The sequence below is a fragment of the Orcinus orca genome, chromosome 1, assembly GCF_937001465.1.
Source record: "Orcinus orca chromosome 1, mOrcOrc1.1, whole genome shotgun sequence".
In the NCBI taxonomy this organism is placed as follows: domain Eukaryota; kingdom Metazoa; phylum Chordata; class Mammalia; order Artiodactyla; family Delphinidae; genus Orcinus; species Orcinus orca.
In genome coordinates, this window is record NC_064559.1 from 207,054,976 (window position 1) to 207,076,438 (window position 21,463).

Consider the following 21,463-nt stretch of genomic DNA (forward strand, 5'->3'; position numbering starts at 1 on the left):
AGCCCCCAAAATCTGAGTTAAGGACCTCGTCTTCACCAAGGCATCCCAAACTCAGGAGAACAAAGAGAAACTCCCCTGGCGTAGCTCTGCAGGAAGATGCTGGGGTCACCGGAGCCCACTTCTAGTTGGAAATGCGCCTCTGTCTCGGCTGTGTTTCCTGCCCTGCCCAGTTTCATTCTGACCACCTCTCCTGTTTCTCATCACAGACTAGCTGGAATTGATCACTTGATGGAGGGTGTTAGCTCTGACACGGCCAGTAGAGGGCACCAACTATTTAGTGGAAATTCTACATCAGAAAATTTGGATGGCATTAGTGGTGTCTCAACCTTTCCTTCAGAATAGAAACTCTGTGTCTTTTCTGTTTGGGCACACGTTAGCACAGTAAGGGTTTAGAGTGAAGAACACACTGCTAAAGAAAAATCTGGAATGAAAAGCCAGTCTGCCTAAGTTGTCCTCGCACCCAAATTAAAACAAAAACACTGGCATGATCTCCGTGGTTCAATCTCTACACAGCATTGTCTGGAACAGCGACCGGTATTCTTATGGCAGCAACTCAGTCCCTAGTTAAAGAGTTCTGTTATCCTAGCATCATTTGGGACGTGTACCCTGATTATTTGTGGGGGATTAGCTTCACCAAGGAGTTCATGAGTGGGTAAGGCGATGAGGGTGGTTTTATTATTCTCGACGAGGAACATGTCGGGATGAGGGTTAATGTACCTGTGGCGACAGCGGCGTAGAAACCTCATTATTTTTCGAGCAGCCTGGTCCTGCTTTTTGGTTAGCAAACTGCTCCTGAAAAAGCCAGAATATGAATTACTGTCACGAGAAGCTGTAAAGCCTCATGTGCGAAAGTTGAAAGCAGGTCAGCAGCGAGAGAAAACTCTTAACCAAACAGCTCATGTGGCAAATCCAACAGCACAAGCCTATTTTATGGTTCTGAGTCTGGGCATCACTGGGGGAGAAGGAAGGAGGGGACTACAGACACTTTCACCTACTTGGAGGGAGATAATAAAAAGACTAAAGATAAGATGTCCTGTAACTGTTCTGCCCCAAGTCTTTATAAGCTCGTTTGTTCAAAAAGGCATTAGACAGACTTTCTCGGTTTAGAAATTGATTCGCCTGTGTTTGCTGCTCTCTTTGGGCTATTATTTTCTAAACTTCTTTCGTCAGTGTATTTTCCGGTGCTAGAAGTTTTTATCACACTCTTCAAAATGGAGTGGCTTAGTACTACTTACTCTCCCAAGGTCTTAGGTGTAGAAGCGCTACAATTTAGACGGCTATATTACAGTGCCACCTTTCTGAGTAGGAACTGTGGTCCAGCCAGACTCTGATACGAGGTGAAACTGGGTGGTGGCATCAAAATGATTGGATGGGGGGTGGGGAGAGAGAAAGGAGACGCTAAATAGACAAAAACAAGCAAAGAGGACAGGTGTAACTCTACGAACACGTGACATCTAGACTGGTCCGGGAAGAAAAGAGCTGCAAGATGCTTTACTCCTTGTACAGGCCTGCGTGTCAACAAGGGGCAGTTCTTTGGACTCAGTTGGGGTTCTCTTGGCCGCCACGAATCTTGACCCACCTGAGTTTCTGCTGTACGATGACTGCCGTCCGCCGAGCCTGCCGTCTCCTGCCACACTTTTTATAACTCCGGTAAAACTTCTGGATCAGCACAGCAGCACGCCGGCTCTGCTGAAATTTTTTTTGTTCGTAGTAACTTCGGAATTTGCTCTGGATCAGGATGGCAGCCTGTGTCATCTTTTTATAAAGTGCATACTGCAGGGGGAACAAGAAGAAGCACAGCAGTAACAAGGGGGGCCACGCAGGCCTGGGTGTCCTCTGAGCCCACCAGGTGGGGACGGCAAGAAGGAAAACTTTTCCCTTTCTTTTCATATTCTCTGGGGGTGCATCATTAAAGAGGCAAACTAGGCATCTTTTCACCTACCTTTCCAAAATGCAAAATGTTACTTTAAGGGTTTCCTTCAGACAATGCATTGATTTAAATGTGGGTTTTTTCCCCCCAAATATCAAAATTGTTTGCCCTTTTTGGAAAAAAGTTTTAATGGCAATAAACTGAGACATTTAGGAATCGAAAAAGTATTATTTAGGAGGTAAAACTTGAAATGCTGAAGACGGATATTTCCTATCCAATTTGGAAACATTTTAAATTAACCTCCCATTTTTAATTGGCTGCCTCCCAATTCCTGCCAAACACAAATCTACTTGGCAGTCAGCATCTGATTTCTAACTAGCATTCCCCTCGACAAATTTCTGAGTTACAAGGTCCCAAATACAAGGCTTATCATGAAACGCTGACACCTTTAAGCCATTTTAACCTGCGAAAGATTAATGCTCGTAAGACCGACAGTGGGGTGAAGCCATGAAACTTGGAAAGCGGCCCCGGAGCCGGGGACGGCTTGGGAGCCGGGCCCAGCACCCTCCGACCAGCTTGCCGCAGAGATGGAAAGTGAGGCATGAAGGCACGGGGCGGGGAGGATGGGTCCTCTTCCCTATCAGAGTCCAGGCAGGAAAAATGCAGAGCTCTCCAGATTTAAAAAAAAGACTATGTCCAGATTGCTAACGACACAGACTACAGGTCTGGGGACAGGAAGTCACAGAGAAGCGCTTTGCTCACAAGAAGGCGACTTACCATCAGAGGGACAAGTATTCCTCAGAAAATCCCTGTGCCTAAGTATCTCTCTGCATGTACGAGGTGGAGTGAGGAAAGGAAACAGACACGGGGCCCTTCTGCAAGAGTCCTGTTTAGTCTTATCTGACCCGCCTGACATTTTCATTTGGCCAAAAGTCTTTTAAGACAAGGACGCTGCATCCTACAGCGTCTCCATCGCCTTGACCCGTGCGCTCTGCATAGTCAGAACCTCCCGGGCCACGGTGAAGCACGATGGGAAAAAGGGAAACATCTTCAGTGGCTCACAGGGTTCACGGCAATTGTTCTGGACGGATTGTTTAGATGGACACTGGCCAAGAAAATGTCCAATGACTGTTACTGCTGAAACCCACTGCGACGGCATCACCACGTGGTCCCCAGAGGATAGATGTGCTGTGGTGAGGTGGCCGGGCGAGGGGGGTATGCCTACGGAATGACCGTGCCATCTTAATGGCCCCTTCTTGTAGCTGGTGATGGGTGTGAAGTGTGTGACTCTGGTGGAATGGTTTGTGAGAGGACTTGGGTGTATCATTACCTTCAAGGCTATCCATGTCAGCTTGGGGGAGAAACAGAAAATACAAGATTAATGTTAGATTGCCGAATAGAAGGAAATGAAAAACCAGAACCAGAACCAATGAAACTCCCAACCGAAAAAAAAAAAAAAAAAAAGGAAAAAAGGCAACCTGGCTATCTTCATGCCTTCCATCTTCCAAAATACTTGTCTTATATTTGTCAGTATTTTTTTTTAAATGCCTTCCGACTTTCTGGTTGTAGCCAACACTTCTTTGGGAGGGGATTGGAAAAAAAACCAAACTCACGTTTTGGAATTAATACCTGCTGAAATCACAGACTTGAAACTTGATTCTGAGTATTGCTCGGGCTAACAGCAAGCCAGGATGGTTCCCTGCTGCGGGGCTACAGGGACTGTGGTGTCAGCGTTTACACAATAAACCTTCATTTCCTGGGATCACGAACTCAATCGGCCATAAGCTAAAGAGGTTCCCCGCCCCTCACCGTTAGAGCTTAATCCTAAAGAAACTTGAGAACATGGCAACCTGAATCAGACAAATGCTAGAAATAACAAGAGAACAGAATCCTGGATTTCTGTGTGGCTGGTATACATTCCTTAAACAAAAATGTAAGACCTACCGAAAGCACAACCTAATAAAAGGTTCTAGAATCTACTGACAGGACCGAGTTTTATTGTATGAACCGGTCAGAACTCAATTCGGCAATTTTTAACATTTTTATCACCACCTAGGTGGTTAGAAAGGTCTAATATTTACTTAATCTCTCTGAGCCTCAGCTTCTTCATCTGCAAAATGGAAATAAAACTGTTTACTTCAGATACTTTTGTAAGGAGAAAATGAGATGATGAGCATAAAAGATCCAGGACGTGCTAGGTGCTCTCTTCCCCATTGATGGGAGCTACATGACCCTGCAGGTAGTTTCAGAAATAGCAATACTGCACGAAAGAGTAACTCAGATACTCTTCCTGCAACACTTAACTAAGGAATACAAAACAGTCTGGAATACAAAACGGTTTAAGATATTCTGGGCTTCTTCAGATTTTTACAATTCTTCATTTTAAATCGGATAAGAAGAAGCCAAAAGGAAAAACCACTAAGGATTATGTAATGTATATAATTCAAGGTCAACGATAACAATTAGTATTTACCTACTCCAATCACCATATTAAATTCCCTTGAGTTCTTTAATTACTAAATAGTTTATAGGGAAAATGACGGAGACACAGAGCCTTATTTCAGACACAAATAACTTCCTCTGTATCAGACCAACGCTGCAGGCAGGTGAGACCACTAAGAGGCCAACGATCTGAACAAAAATTATTTTGCGGCATTAGTTGCAGGTGGCTTTTTGTTTGCTTGTTTTTGTTTTTTTCCCTTCTGGAACATTTCCCTTTGGTTTTTCTTTTTTTTTTTTTTGCGGTACGTTGGCCTCTTACTGTTGTGGCCTCTCCCGTTGCGGAGCACAGGCTCCGGACGCGCAGGCTCAGCGGCCATGGCTCACGGGCCCAGCCACTCCGTGGCATGTGGGATCCTCCCGGACCGGGGCACGAACCCGTGTCCCCTGCATCGGCAGGCAGACTCTCAACCGCTGCGCCACCAGGGAAGCCCCCCTTTGGTTTTTAATCAAGGCAATTCAAAGTCAGTCTTTGGATCAGGCACTGGATGTCGTGCTCTTTGCCAAATCACACACCAGACCCCCCCAGGCCTGTTTGGATGCTGTGTGAATAAGGCACGTTCCCATGGCGACCCAGAAGCTGGCTTACCTGTTTATATTTTCTGTAACAACGCTGAATGACAGCTGCTGCCACTTCCTGCTGCTCCCGCAAGGGTCGGCCCTTCAAGGGAAAGTGAGGCAAGAAAAGAAATAATGATGTAGTATAAAGAATGCAACTTTCCCAAGACTTAAATGGAATCATGACTCATTTAATTGACTTTCTCAGAACTGAGACCAGAGGTTTACCAAAATGCAGTGATAAGTTAGTATCAGGATAAATTAAAAAAATGAATTTACAGAATAACTCTCTGATTATTCCTGCTTCTAAATAGAACCATCATATTTGGATGTTAGGAGGCCTAAAACAATATACATTTTCAAAGTATTTAAAGAATTAGGTATTGCACTATTTGTCCTTATAAATTTCCGCTCTCTGCTGTCTTTCCTAAGATAACACCAAGTCCTCTACTTTTGTTTTTATTTATTTATTTATTTATTTTTGGCTGCATTGGGTCTTTGTTGCTGCGCTCGGGCTTTCTCTAGTTGCGGCGAGCGGGGGCTACTCTTTGTTGTGGTGCACGGGCTTCTCATTGCGGTGGCTTCTCTTGCTGCAGAGCATAGGCTCTAGGTGCACGGGCTTCAGTAGTTGTGGCATATAGGCTCCGTAGTTGTGGCTCTCGGGCTGTAGAGTGCAGGCTCAGCAGTTGTGGCGCACGGGCTTAGTTGCTCCGTGGCATGTGGGATCTTCCCGGACTAGGGCTCGAACCCGTGTCCACTGCATTGGCAGATGAATTCTTAACCACTGTGCCACCAGGGAAGTCTGGGTCCTCTACTTTTGGATCAATGATCGATGGCTCGTAACACCTTCTTAAGGAGGTCAGAGACTCCTCTGAGAAACTGTGGAAGGCTCTGGACCCTCTCCCACCAAAAATGCACTTTACCATAAAATTTTAGGACAATCGGTCACCAGGCCTCCAGCTAGAAACCCCTGCTCTAGGTCATAAATTCCTTGCGGCAGAGGTGTCAACTTACTTTATATTAATTAGATAATAAATATCCATTATTATTACCAACAGTCAGTTCAGATGGTGACAACCATCACACTACTTGTCAGTTTTACTTCACTAAAGCTTCTGACAATTATTAATAATCTCATGGGACCTAATTAATAATGTCAAATAACAATTCTATTGATTCAGAAGAAAAAAAAAGAAACAGCATATGTTTTGGTTTGAACGACTCTGACTTTCCCGACCTTAAGAGCGTCACCGCATCAGGACTCTGTTGTCTTTTACCTTGTACTTCCGGAAAGCTGTCTGGACAAGCCTGGCCGCTTCATAGAGTTCTCTCTGTTCGTGATCAGACAGAGTCAGCTGAGCAAATTCATTCTCCACCTTCTCACTGGTAGACGCACTCAGGAATTCAGACCAGTCTGCGGCGGAGGGAAGGCTGGGTTTCTCGAAAGCTATTTCACTGACCGGTGAGCCTACAGGGCTCAGGCTGGTATTAGAAGAAGGGGTTAGAGGCTCGTTATATGCACTTCTGAAACAAGAGGAGACACAGGGGAGAGAGGCTGGTGATTGGTTTGCAGGATGCATCGCACGCTGGTCAACGAGACAAGATGGTACCTACTGTGGACCATGAGGGATATGCCTTCACTCAGTCCAGAGAGCTGCTAAGCAGACTCTGAATGTCCTTCGATCAGTAACTTCACACTGAGCACCTGTTATGAGTTTAGTACTGTGCTAAGTACTAAATCCATTGAGTCCACTATCCAATCGTGAAACTTCAGTTGAACTGGCGGGGGAACACCAGGATACATTATCTCCTGCGCTCTGACGTGGGAAGAAAAACCACGGGAGAGGTGAGGACATGAGGGGGCCTTGGAAGAGGCAATGGAACTCGTCTTAACGCTTCCTTCCTTCCTTGACAAGGCCATTCATTACACGGAACTCCTCCGATCCAGTGGGCCTCCGGAGCCTCCACGTAAACCCAGGAGCTCGCCCTGGGGAGTGGCCCACGAACACTACTGACCTGATCTGGGCGGCGTTTGGCAGATGGTCCGCGTCAGCTAGGTAACCGGCCAGCCAGCTCATCGTACTGCTGATGGTGGCCGCGTCTGTCCTCTCCAATGCCGGGGACTCGGTGGGCACAAAGTTCTCCTGCTTGATCCGCTCAGGGGTGGCTTCGATGATGTGCTCTGCCAAGGTCATCATGTTCACCTGGGGCCCAGAGGTCACAGAACACTCAGGTCAGGGTGGCACCTTAGAGGTTATCCAGGCCTACCCCCACTCCCCCCACCGTGGAAAGAAAGAAAGGGGAGAGGGCGGGCTTACACCTCAGTCCAGTGCCCTCCCATCTCATCGTAAGGTTTTCCGATTCACCTGAACGTGCTGAGATCCCAGATCTGATTACCTCCACATCACAGTTTGGTCCCAAACCTTACGTCTTCGAGAACGTCTGGCTTGTGCCTACTTTCCACTCTCAGCTAGGATCAACCAGTTAAGGATGCTATGACTGGGCAGTCCTGGTCATATTATTGTAGTGACACTACTGGTTACCTGACCACCATCACCCCATTGTGCCTTGCCCAGAGAACCCCAGTTTTGTAGAGAGCAGCAACGAGCCAACATCCAAGGGATAGCTCGTGACTGATACGAGCCAACTATCCTAATCCCCTTCTTGGTTTCCCACCTTCCGTGCACCAAGGAGGGGAGGATCCGTGACCCACTTCTGGACAGGAGCCTGCACGGAAGTCTGCTGGGTGGGCTGTGGGCAAAGCTTTTGCTTTCCTGATGAAAGGTATCGATGCACCTGGCCCTTTCCCCCTCCTCTTCCTGCTCTGACTACAGATGAGCTCCAGAAGCTACATTACAACCATAAAGCAACAAGCACGAAGACGAAAGGCAAAAGAACAGAAAATCCAGAAAAAATCCTGGTCCCGGATGGCATTATTGAGCAACTGAACCTCTGAACTTCTGTGAGAAAAATAAGTCATTTTCTTATTAAACCCCTGGAGTTAGGTTGCTGATACCTGCACCCAAAATACATTCCTAATGGATACATTTAGGAATCCTCAAAACTAGTCTGGAGTAGATATATTTGGTCAGAATCAGAGATATGACCTTGTTTTTAAAAGTTTCCTTGCACATCTCTTGAAAATGGAAGTTGAAATATAGCAGTTTAAGTTTTTAAGTGAATTGAAAATGTTCTGAAAGGATCTATACAAAAATGACAAAATGCTTATCTTACACCATGCGTGAGCCTGAAAAACATTATGCTAAGTGGAAGAAGCCAGACACAGAATATGGCAGGTTATGATTCCACTTATACAACATTTCTAGAAAAAGCAAAATTCTGGGGGAGAGAACTCAGATCAGTGGTTGCCCAGGGCTGGTATGGGAACAGAGGGTGACTGCAAAGGGGCACAGGGAACTTTTGGGGTGTGATGGAAGTGTTCTAAATGGGACCGCGATGATTGCACAGCTGTATAAATTCACAGAAGTTCATTACACTGGGCACTTAAAGTGAGTGAATTTTATGGTATGTAAATTACACCTAAATAAAACTCTTAAAAACACTTATCTTGGGTAATTTTCTAAATTTTCAACAAAGAACAAGAATTATTGTGACAGGAATAAAAATGAAAACATTTAAGGAAAAAAATATCACAGCTTTTCTTTTCCTTTTATATTGGGTCTCTTGGTTTGTGAGTCAAACAGGAGGAGGTAAGTCCTACCTTGATTTTTTTTTCATGAAAGTATTAAAAAGTGGAATTTCTTGAGACTGAAGGTTATAACTATCTGTAGTCACTCCTCTCCCAAACCCTCTATTTTATAAACACGTGTCAGTGTAAGAACACCTTAATATCATAATAAATGCAACATTTTGAGATACCAAGTACCTGATTTTTCATTGTGATAGCTACAAAAGGCAATGGAATTTAAATGACTTTCAGGTTTTTTATTCAAATGATGTTGGGTTTTTATTTAAATTCTCTTTGGGTCCTAGTATATAAGCAGTTTTCATAAATGGTCTTGGATATCTAAAAAGAACACTGATATGTATATGTGTGTATATATATATATTTTTTTCTTTTTCTGTACGCGGGCCTCTCACCGTTGTGGCCTCTCCCGTTGCGGAGCACAGGCTCCGGACGCGCAGGCTCAGCGGCCATGGCTCACGGGCCCAGCCGCTCCGCGGCATGCGGGATCCTCCCGGACCGGGGCACGAACCCGTGTCCCCTGCATCGGCAGGCGGACTCTCAACCACTGCGCCACCAGGGAAGCCCTGATATGTATATTTACTAGGTGTATTCATACATCTACATAATTATATATATACCATACATTAAATATACATGGTCAAACTTTCTAATTGTATTGTCAATATTTTCATATCCTCTTCATACTTGAGCTGACAAATTTTGAAACAATTGTGTTAGTCTCACACTATGATTATAGTTACGGTTCCACATTTCTTCAATCTTTACTTGCTTTAATATTTAGAAGCTATGTTGTTAGGTGCATAATGGCTCATTACAGTCATATCGTTTTGACAAATTATATATGTGTATATATATATATATATATATACTATTTGCCTTACCTGTACTTTTTATCTTTTTTCTTTTTCTTTTCATTTGTGTTATATCTTTACCTATCACATCATTTTCATTCTTTCTGTTTCATTTCATTTAAATTCTTTTACAAGCAGTATATATTATATTTTGCTTCCTTTTTTTTTTTAACCCAATCTGAGAATCTTTTAATAGAATTAACAGTTTCCAAAGTGGGAATAAGTCATGTTTGAAAATATTCCTATAATATTATGTTATAGAGTATTATTTCTGTTGTTGCTTTTTTCTTTATTACCATTACTGAACTTTTCCTGAATGGGCCAAATTTTCTTTTTTCCCCCTTAAATGACATAGAAATTCTGTAGCCTGTTTTAACACTACCTATTAACTTGACATTTCTAACAAGCATATTTCAGGCTACACATATCTATCAATATAATAATTGGAACAAACTTTGATTTTCCCTGGACAGGGGAACTGCTTTGATACACTTTTACCTTCCTTTCCCTACCTCCCTGGTTTTGTTAAAACAATTTAGAATCTTAGTTCTAGGTTATTTTTTGAAACATTATTCCTCTTTTATTTAAAGAATTGCTTATTGTGCAACCACACTATCAATAATTATTCAGAGATATCAGTATTACTGGTTTTACTGTTCACTCCTCCATGAACTCTGGCTTGCCATTTCTTGAATTATTTCATTAATTTTAATTGTTAATTTTTTCATTTGGCTAAAATGCTTCTTTAGACTGCTGCTTTTTTCATAGGTATGTGGTCTTAAATTAGTAAAATATTCTCTGAAGTTTCAGTGAAAATATAAAGTAGATTTTTTTTTTAGGTTATTTTCTATTTCCTGCATCAACTGTTTCAGTAAGGGCCAGTTGCTCTAAAGCTGTGCTATCCAATGGCTATTCAAACTTAAATTAATTAAACTTAAGTAAAATTAGAAATTCAATTCCCGATTCGCACTGAATACATTTCCAATGCTCAGTACCACACATGGCCACTGGCCACCATATTGGACAGGGCAGACATAGAATGTTTCCATCACTAAAGAAAGTTCTGGTGGACAGCACTGTTCTAGACGCTCATCTTAGTTCCCCTCTTTTAAGCTGCTGATTTTCATAGTCTGGTGATTTATTATTATATGTTTATATTTATAAATGTTGTTCTAGATTGCTCAGAATTAATATCTAGTATGGGCTCCATCAGAAATTGTTTAAAACAGGGCTTTAACTATGGCAGGTCAAATCCAGCTAGCTAACTGTTTGTGTAAATAAAGTTTTATTGGCACATGGCCCACTCATTTGTTTAATATTGTCTAAGGCTGCTTTTGTGCTACAAAGGCAGACTGAATAGTCATGACAAAGTCTGTATTGGCCACAAAGCCTGAAATATTTACTATTTGGCCCTTTCCAGAAAAAATGTGCCAACCCCTCATCTCAAATATTATTTGATTTCCTGGGGAAGGCCTCCCCACAATTGTAGTGGTTGGTAGATCAGTAGTGCGGCGCCCACCACGCACCAGGGATGGAAACATACTGGTAAGCGTGCATGATTCTTGTCCTGTGCTAAACAGTAGGGGCTGGTAGGAAGGGTCCCCTGGGGTGCAATGACCAGGAGTGTTTTAGCAACCAGACCTATCTAGGAATGCTGTCTGGGACACGAGATCCCCATCATTTCTACAGGCACAGGTGCCCTAGTGAATTTCTTATGGGAGTTTTCTCCTTTTATATTTGTTTTGGATTCTATCGATGGGAAGAGGGAAAGAGAGGAAGTCAGACACATGTTCCGAGGATGCTCATTTTGTCCTCCCCATAGAGTATATTTTAATTAATGGAATTTGCTTGTTTAAGAGCCTAACCTCAAATTTACTTCAGTATGTATTCTCTTAATCTATAACAACTGTGATGCCCTAAAAGGATCCTGGATTTATCATAAAAGCAGTCAATTATCAGCTTTAGGGATATTCCACTGCACCTCATGAGAGCCTCAGATGATCTATGCCTTTACAGGGGCTAGATGCTTGTTGTGCTTATCAAATCACGTACATCATTCAAATTCTACCCACAGGCCTCCTGTTTTAGCCATTATCAGGCTGTGACTCTAGTATTTAAACAGCAAAATCAGTCACCCTGGATGCAAGGAGGAAGCAAAAGACTTATTGTAGGAGTTTTGAGGAGCTAGTACAAGGCTCTACTGAGATCTGGGTCCCTGGTATTTAGGCCCTGTTCACAATGCTTGACTCACAAGTGAAAATGTGGCCCAAGTAAAGAAGACACGCCAAAATTCTTATATATAAGCCCAGACTTCGAACCCTTCGCCGGTGAGAAAATGACATGACCTCTGGAAATTGGCAGTAAAGATCAAGGAAGCTAGGACGGATGGACCAGCCTCTGCAGGTTTACCTTCCCCACGCTCACCTGTATATCATCCATGGGTTGTGAGCACTCCTCACTTTCTGCACTATCACGGTAGGACCCCAGCTCTGTGTTCACCACCTCTCTGTTAGCCATCATCAGGACACTCATTGGTTCCCGTGGACGCACCTGTGAAGGTGTTGCATCCTTTCCTACACTGGTCCCCTTCGGATTTCCAGTCACCTGTACTGTAGACACACCAATGTAAAGATCTTTGGAATTCCACTTTACTACCGGCTGAGATCCAGAGGCTTGGAATCCTGCAGTCTCTGGAGTGGGAGGGGAGATTTCCCGGCTGTAGTCCCTCACTCCTTCACTGGGGCTGATTGTCTCGGGGACAGACTGCTTAGAACTAGGGCTCTGCTTCCTGATATTTGGCTGTTCCAGACTCAGTGCAGTGGAAAGCAGCTTCTCCTGCCTTGCCTGGAAGTACTCAGGGTTCAATTTATGCTTTTTGGGAGCTGGATAATCTTTGTGGCTCTCACTGCTGTAGTAATTAGAGGGTTCAGACCGAGGTCTTCTCAGCTCTGAAAAGTACAGTAGAAAGGATAGTCAGGACAGGCGATACAATTAGGAATCCTAAAGAATTAACACTTTCTCTATGCCTGAGAGACACAAAGTGCAAAGCCAGAACTCAAGACATGTCCCTAACATTTCAATATTCCCCAGCAGCATATACTATATTCAGATAATCCTCCTCCAAAATCTGTAGTTCTTTCTTGCACGAACATAGATTTTTTTTTTTTTTCCTACTTTCTGCAGTTTTGGGGTGGGATGGGCCGGGGGAAGCACTAGGCATTCTAATAACTAAAAGGAAAATTAGAAACACTAAAAAAAAAAACACCCCAAACCCTTAAATGTATATGAATATCCTATGGACTTTTCTGAGGGTAGCTGCACGAAAGCAAAAGGGAAATCTGCCAAGTTCTGAGATGTAATCCTTTAAAATGTTTACCTGGATTGGTACTTGCAATGACGGTGACTCCTTTGGGTATTTCTGGGGAGTGGATTGTTTCGCTGTGCCACTGGGTCATCCAGCTCTCTGCACTGGGTTCCTCACTTGCAGGACAGTGGATTCTGGGGTTCTGGCCAAGCTGAGCCTGCTCGTCCCTCTGCAGGTGCTCCAGACACTCTGCTAATTTCACATGACCCCTTGACCTGGCAATTCCCAAAGGCAGTCTTCCTAGAGAGTCCGGAATAGAGATAGCCCGACGGTCCCACTTGTACAGCACGACAGCTGCTTCTAAGTGCCCGAGAGCACATGCCCACATCTGAAAAAAGAGAGAGACAAAGAGAGCTTCCTCAATACGAGTTAAAAAACATATTTGACTTTTGCCACTGCTGCCAATTGACTAATTGGTCCTTGGCACCGATCTCAATGGGGCCATAAAACGTTACCATTACAAAGTAGCTCTGATACATGTCGTATGTTCAACGAGGGATAATACAAAGAGAACCAAGCACATCCCTATGCCAGCCTAGAAAAACAGTTCGGGGAATAAATGAACCCATTTCTTACCAGAGGAGTACAGGAGAAGTGGTCCACATTCAAGGGGTCAACCTCCAGTTCCAAATCAATGCTATCTGCATGCTTCGTGCTGGAACGAACAGCACCAGAAATTACTGCACAATGAATCCACGTTAAAAAATACCAGAACGTTATGAAACCCACAGAGATGAAACCAAACTGGGCGTCTCACATTCCTGGCGTGAAGAAATAGAGTCCCAGACTCCCTAGGGTGCTCTGGGCTCTCTGTTTTGCCAGAGGTCCAGGGGAAATAAAAAGTCCAATGTTGGGCTTCCCTGGTGGTGCAGCGGTTGAGAATCTGCCTGTCAATGCAGGGGACACGGGTTCGAGCCCTGGTCTGGGAAGATCCCACATGCCGTGGAGCAACTGGGCCCATGAGCCACAACTACTGAGCCTGCGCGTCTGGAGCCTGTGCTCCGCAACGAGAGAGGCCGCGACAGTGTGAGGCCTGCGCACCGCGATGAAGAGTGGCCCCCGCTTGCCACAACTAGAGAAAGCCCTCGCACAGAAACGAAGACCCAATACAGCCAAAAATAAATAAATAAATTTATATAAAAAAAAAAACAAACGTCCAATGTTTAGTTCAGCATCTCACTCAGGACTTCTCAGGCAGAAGTTCATAGAACTTCTTGGAACTGTCCACAGAGAGAGCCCTTTGCTCTCAGGCTACCACGCTCCCCGAATAGCCAGATTTCCCTCCACCACTGGACACCCTAAGAGGAACGCCTGCTGAGGGGTGAGGATGACAGCGTCCGTCTGGCTCCAGCCTTACCGCCATTTGATCAGGGTCTGGATGAGGGTGGCGTAACCCTGGGCTGCGGCCAGGTGGAGGAGGGTCATTCCACGGAAAGTCTTTGAGTGGATCAGATGCTTGGACTTTGCCCAGCAGGCCCGGCTCATCATCTTCTCGCACACGACAACCACGCGGCTCTCAAAGCAGCTCCCCAGGGTCCCGGGGCCAGACGCGCACTGTAATGAAATGGCACGTGTTCCGATCGGAGGACCAAAGGCCCTGTACCAAGTCAGCATTCGGATGCCGGGGTGGGAAACCAGTGCGTTATGATTTGCAGCGGAAAACGGGAAGCATGAAGCTGAAAATAAGACATCTCGAAAGGGAGAACAGAACGTGCTGCATCCAGCTCAGCGGCACATGTCCGCAGCCGGGCACACAGTAATTTTCTGTAACTCTACGGACGTCAGAGTCTGTCTGCTGCAGCTGACGCTCTGATTGTGAGCTTCGTGCTGATCCAGCTCAGGGAAAGTATATACTGCTAAAAAGAAACGAACAGAAAACGTGGCCCCAGCCTCCCAGCTGAATTAAACACTGCAGGCAGTAAACTGTCAGGGGAGAGTAAGGCAGGGTAACTTATGCTTCCACCACTGGCCGCCTGGAGCTCCTGACTCCCCTGCTCCTTCTGAAGGAGAATTAAGTCACTTAGATGGGGATTTTTCTCCCTAAAGAAGCACTTAGAAATATCCAGTAATACATTTGCAACAACATGGATGGACCTTGAGGGCATTACATTAAGTGAAATAGGTCAGAGAAAGACAAATACCGTATGATGCCACTTATATGAGGAATCTTAACACACACACACACACACACACACACACACATACACACAAAAGCCTCCTGACTTCATAGATACAGAGAACAGCCTGATAGTTGCCAGAGGTAGGGGGAGGAGGTGGGAAAAATGGGTGAAGGGGGTCAAAAGTTATAAACTTCCAGTTATAAAACAAATAAGTCCTGGGGATGTAATGTACAGCATGGCAACTATAGTTCATAAGACTGTACTGCATACTGGAAAGTTGCTAAGACAGCAGATCTTAAAAGTTCTCGACACAAGGAAAAAAAGTTTGTAACTATGTGTGATGATGGGTGTTAACTAGGCTTATCATGGTGATGATTTGGCAAAATGTATACAAATACCGAACCATCATGTTGTGCACCCGGAACTAGTATGATATTATATGTCAATTACATCTCAATTGAAAAAACAGATTTAGGGCTTCCCTGGTGGCGCAGTGGTTGAGAGTCCGCCTGCCGATGCGAGGGACGCGGGTTCGTGCCCCGGTCCGGGAAGATCCCACATGCCGCGGAGCGGCTGGGCCCGTGAGCCATGGCCGCTGAGCCTGCGCGTCCGGAGCCTGTGCTCCGCAACGGGAGAGGCCACAACAGTGAGCGGCCCGCGTACCGCAAAAAAACCAAAAAAACAGATTTTTAAAAATCCAGTAATAATCCAGTCCTTTATATAAAACGAAAAGGACACTGGGGAAGGCATGAGAGACCTTGAAATTTAAGCGTTCTTGCTAACCACAGAGGCACACGAGAAAGAGAAATTCACTCATGTTAGCCACCTGGCTTTCTTCTCTTTTTTGTAAAAGGAGGTTGTGAAAGAAGAAAAATAAAATCAAAGTTAGGAACCTCAACGGCTTATCTGAGTCTCTGCTCCAGCACTTTTACGTTTCACAACCCCCCGCCCCTGCCCCACCCCGAATAAATGGCCCTTCTGGTCTAATTCTCCTCTCTGGTATTATTTTAAAGGTATTTTGTCCAGTTACAAACCCCATGAAATTCAATTACTACAGAAACACTGTTGCTCCTCATTGTTTTTTGTGTTGAAATCTGGAAAAAAAAAAACGCCTGCAAAAATAAAAAGGCAAGGATGGTTAATGTCACCCTCACTAGAACTGTCGTGACACGTTTAGAGGAGCACAGCCGGGCAACCCCGACCTTCAGCAGAATGACCTTGACTCGAAAGGCCCAGACAGACACATTCAGGGGCACACGGAAGTCACTGGGTAGTGAGCAAAGAGGGAATTTCTTTGCATTAACAAAAACAGCTCCACCTCTATCACATAAGGTGGACACAGATATTTATCGAAGCCAGCTTAAACTGATGAAAGAGTATTCAGTAGCAGTTAATATGGGATCAGACAATAGGCCAGTTGCCAGATAGTTGAGCTATAAAATGACACTACTCTCCATTCCCTTTATGCAGCCTTTGTTGGTGAAAGAAAAAGGATTTCGTGGGAATCTCTTATTTTAGCCATGAGATAGATAGTAAATAATGTTTACTTCTTTTTATAAAACAGTAGTATCAGGTGGACAGGAAGCCTTAATAATATTTTCCTTTGTGCCAAGTCTTTCCTTTTCCACTGATTTCTGAAGATAGGAGAGAAATAAGAAGGAAATTCCCGGAAAAAGGTTAGTTTCGGGGATGTGGTACCGCATGCTTTGTTTTCATCTATTGTGATGAAATAGATGTGTTTCATCTATTATTAAAAATATTACTAATACTTGATACTTACAAGGATCATAAAACTCCAAATGTTCACTTTAAAATATAATTGTTCAGAAAAAAATCAACATTCATCTTGAAGAGAAAGAGGGGGAATTATTTGAGGTTTTTAGGTGATGTCTCAGTGGTGGAGGTAAGAAACACCATCAGTCCCTTTAAATTCATTCTAGGGGACTTCCCTGGTGGCGCAGGGGTTAAGAATCTGCCTGCCAATGCAGGGGAAAACGGGCTTAATCCCTGGTCCGGGAAGATCTCACATGCTACGGAGCAACTAAGCCCGTGCGCCACAACTACGGAGCCCACACTCCTAGAGCCCGTGCTCCACAACAAGAGAAGCCACCGCAATGAGAAGCCCATGCACTGCAACAGAGAGTAGCCCCCACTCGCCGCAACTAGAGAAAGCCTGCACGCAGCAATGAAGACCCAACAAAGCCAAAAAAAAAAAAATTAATTAATTCAAAAAAATTTATTCTAGGGCCTCCTGAAAAATAATTTCTGCCTAGGAAACTTCCCCAAAATGAAGCTCCTAAATGAAATTGACATAAAGCCTTCAAGACTAACGGGACTCTAAAATAATATTTGATGATTTCCCCGTACCTGACAATAATAATGCGTTCATCACGGAACTGATGAAAAAGCATTTGTAACAACGACAGAATGTATAATGTTCTACTATTCTGCACTGAAAAATTACAGAAACAGTTTCTCTGGGCCCTTATAAAACAATTATGTTTTCTATTTATACTCAAGATAAAGATAGAACACAAAACACAAAATAGGTTCTAATTGAACTCTGAGCCCAGCGAATCTGAGTCATCTCTTGGCCTCTGTTCTGTCACTGGATGCCCGCCCTCCCGCTGTCAGATAACTGCAGTGAGTTCTGAGATCAGTAAGTGATTCAAGGCTTAGGAAGGTGAACCACTGAGAAGCCCCACAGTCCAAGGCTTCTTCCCTAACACAGAGTTGAATAGTCAGAAACACAGGGACTACAAAGCACCCCCCTGCCTCTTGCCTCTTCCAGGAAGGGTGCCAGCAGCAGCAGAGAAGGGACTTGTGATCGACAGCCTTGCACATCAATAAAACATTAGACACCATGAAAGGCGACAGTCCGCGCAGACTCGTACCTGAGCTTGGCTTCCTCCGTTCCCACTACCGCTGCCCCCTCCGCTGCTCCCTCCTCCGCTCCCCTGCTTGTGCTGCTGGGACCCGGTCATCTCAGCCATCCTCCTTTCCATCTGCTCCAGTCGCTCAAGGATGGACATCCTGAACTGGTTATCTAGGGCAGAACAAGGAAGAGTGAGGTTGTGTTCTGGAAGAAGGGCCATTAACACGTGGCCTAGGCGAGCCTGCAGGACGGGCATCGAAGATGGCCACCGACCCAACCAAATCACCGGGCTTTGCCCAGGCTGGATGTCTCCAGCGCGGTAGTGACCCTGACACCTCACATAAGACTGCAGCCTCGACAGCAGCCCAAAGTTCTCAGCGAAAGGAACAGAAAACCCCTTTTTGTCAAGGTCCTGGTTTCAGGTTCCTGGACCTCATTTCTTTGGCAAATTCCCCAATGGAAACCTTGAAGAGAGATCTGGTTGAAAGGCCCCTAGAGCAAACAAATGAAATGAATACAATTTAATTTAAATCACTGGAAGAAAGCAATCACTATGGGAAAGAAGAACACACACAACCCCACACAGATACAGATATCTAGATTTTTTTTTAAGTAGTATCTTTTACCCACACACTGGAAAAAGAAAAAAAAAGATTTTCTGATCCAGGCTCTAGCCACAGACACACACATACATTAGAGCTGGGGTTAGGTAAGAGCAAATGCAAAGGCCCTGAGGCAGAACGTTCCACGAGCAGAAGCCATGTGGCTGGACCACAGCAGAGAGGAGAGCAGAAGATGAAGCTGGAGAGGGGGGTAAGGACCAATCAGGACACAGTTAAGAACACTGGCTGTGCCATATGATGGTTGTGTAACTTCGAACAAAACCTTTGGTGTCTCAGTTTCCTTAACTTTTTTTTTTTTTTTTTTGCGGTACGCGGGCCTCTCACTGTTGTGGCCTGTCCCGTTGCGGAGCACAGGCTCCGGACGTGCAGGGTCAGCGGCCATGGCTCACGGGCCCAGCCGCTCCACGGCATGTGGGATCTTCCCGGACCGTGGCACGTACCCGCGTCCCCTGCATCGGCAGGCAGACTCTCAACCACTGCGCCACCAGGGAAGCCCTCCTTAACTCTTAAATGGGGATAGTAACTGTCCTTACCTCCGAGGGGTGTTGAGGGAATTTAATGAAGTAACAGATGAAAATGCTCAGGACATGGGTAAGTCCCAGATAAATGTGCCAGCCATCAGCATCACCTTGTGGCATGTGAATGAAATGTCTTGGGAAATTGATCAAACATCTGTGACAACATAGTTCTTCCTCAAAATTGCTAATGGAGTCACTATTTTCCAAATACAGACAACTGAATCATGAAAAGGAGTACCCTCGGGGAATATTTTATCAGCGTTCCTTGCCATCCTGACTGTAAATCCTGACACTAGTGGGTAAAGCGTATCGATCCTACGAGAGATTAAAAAGTGGACGGAGCTAACACTTACCGAATCCGTGCCAGTCACTGTGTAAATAACTTGACAAATGTTAACTCATTTACCCTCACGGCCATTGTGTGAGGCCGGTCCTGTCACTGTCTTCATTTTACAGATGAAGACACTGAGGCATGAAAAGATACCTGGCTTCTCCGTCTCCAGGACCCGGAGCTAAGCCCCCATGTGACAACAGGAAGGGAAACTTATGGGAAGAGAAGATGCACAAGGATTAGACGGACTTACCCGAGGGAACGGAACTTTTTTCTCAACGTAAAAAGATAGTAAATACGTTTTCAATTCGGTATTGAAAACGGGGAAGTTTTCAATACCGAATGTCAAATTGGTCTCACTTCTCTAAACCACAAAAGCAAGAGGAGGTAGACTGCTTTTCAAGAATTGTGGTATTATTTTCTTAGTAAGCTATTTCCAGGAACAACACGAGAGGAAAAAATCCTTCCTCTTTACAAGTGAAAGGTAACGTCTCTCTGTTCCAATTTCATGCAGACAGGTGTGACGAACTCTGAGGACCCTCTAAGCATCTCAGTGGCACAGTCACGGATGGGGGAGTAACCCTGAATGGATCTGCTTGTGATGCACTGGCCATGGCCGTGGTCATCCTGTGACCACTAATGGAAAACGTGACTTCAGAGTTGATTTTAGAATCCTTACTCCATGCCCTCCTCATTAGATAATGGAAATTTTGTAGAATGTGGGACTTCTCCATCTGGAGCCAACTGAGGACAAAGAATTTTACCTTTCAAAAAGAGTGTGATCCGGGCTTCCCTGGTGGCGCAGTGGTTGGGAGTCTGCCTGCCGATGCAGGGGACACAGGGTCATTCCCCGGTCCGGGAAGATCCCACATGCCGCGGAGCGGCTGGGCCCGTGAGCTATGGCCCCTGAGCCTGCGGGTCCGGAGCCTGTGTTCCGCAACGGGAGAGGCCACAGTGGTGAGAGACCCGCGTAACGCAAAAAAAAAAAAAAAAGAAAGGTAAGAAAAAAAGAGTGATCCCAAGTGGAGCAGCAGTTATCCTTCGTGGTATGTTTATAAATTCTCCCTGCTTCCTGCTGATCCTGCTAGCCAGACAACCACTCATCTCTGAACCCACCCAGAGACCCTCACTCATCCCACTGAAACAGCTTAAGCCTCTATAGCCATGTTCTGATGATTTCTTCTGCCAGCCTGCAAATCTTGCATCTATTAAGTGAGTGTTCAGAATCCGATTCGCTTCTCTCGGAGATCGGTTTGCACTTGTCTGGAGCACAGTGGCCAAGATTAACACGCCACGTCATGCCAAGGGGCAGAAGGGCACAGAGCTCGCCACCCGGCTGTGCTCAGCCCATCGGGGTGGCTCTGTTCTGGCTGCGGCGGTGACAGTGCAGGCAGCCCCGGCTCGTCCCCCCAACTCCACCCATCCCCCACCCATCCCCTGCCAAGCGTGGACACTGCAGACCGACCCTCCCCGACATCGCGGAGCCAGGCCCTGCCAATGCATCTCCCCGCCAAAACACTGTCACCACGACGCCTTGTCTGCCCCAGGGGTCACTGGCTCCCTGCTTCTGGGCTGCGTGTCCAGCTTCGGCGCCACAGTGGACTGTGCAGTCAGCTCTTGCGTGTGATTAAGCTGCTCTGAGAAGCACTTCGTGAAGATACTCAGAAGCAGTTTTTTTGCCTCTTAAGAAAATTATATCGTGCAGAACGGCATCTCTGAGCCTCTTGACTCCAAAGGGGGGAGGTAGTGATTATTAAAACAGGAAACAACTGAGCTGGCATCCCAGAGAGTCAGGTCTGCGCCACCCCGTGAATCAAGAATCGGAGCCTTTCTGATCATACTTCCTTTCCTCTGTAAGGCTTCCTCCGATGGATACAATGATGGTGTCCAGCTCTCCATGACTGGCAAGTCAAAAGCAACAACTTCATGCTTGTTTCGGGCTTTACAGCTTTATTAACTAAAACATTATTGCAAAACACTTGGCAATTTCAGACCTATCTCTCATCTTAATTGTATATTGTGTGAAATTATAGGATGAGGGTAATACAATTAGAAGCAAAAAACTTTTTCTGATGAAAAAAGTACATTTGAAGATCTATTTGTTCATGCACAAATATTTATTGAGCACCTACTGTGTACCAGGCA

General features: G+C 45.1%; 1 protein-coding gene across 26 annotated transcripts in view; it reads right to left on the bottom strand.

The window, feature by feature from the left end:
* The window catches only part of CAMTA1 (calmodulin binding transcription activator 1), an 894,219-nt gene that overhangs the window by 14,380 nt on the left and 858,376 nt on the right, over positions 1-21,463 (bottom strand). For 9 of the 26 annotated variants that reach the window (XM_049707714.1, XM_049707708.1, XM_049707691.1 and 6 more), the window contains 11 exons: positions 17,866-18,017; positions 14,209-14,405; positions 13,428-13,506; positions 12,864-13,179; positions 11,912-12,435; positions 6,944-7,131; positions 6,205-6,451; positions 4,959-5,030; positions 3,201-3,221; positions 1,580-1,773; positions 718-792 (listed from right to left, as the gene is read on the bottom strand). In XM_049707714.1, the coding sequence (XP_049563671.1) occupies positions 718-792; positions 1,580-1,773; positions 3,201-3,221; positions 4,959-5,030; positions 6,205-6,451; positions 6,944-7,131; positions 11,912-12,435; positions 12,864-13,179; positions 13,428-13,506; positions 14,209-14,405; positions 17,866-18,017 (2,065 nt within the window). The remainder of the gene's footprint in view (positions 1-717; positions 793-1,579; positions 1,774-3,200; positions 3,222-4,958; positions 5,031-6,204; positions 6,452-6,943; positions 7,132-11,911; positions 12,436-12,863; positions 13,180-13,427; positions 13,507-14,208; positions 14,406-17,865; positions 18,018-21,463) is intronic. The other 17 variants (XM_033432830.2, XM_049707721.1, XM_049707717.1 and 14 more) reach the window with 5 other exon arrangements.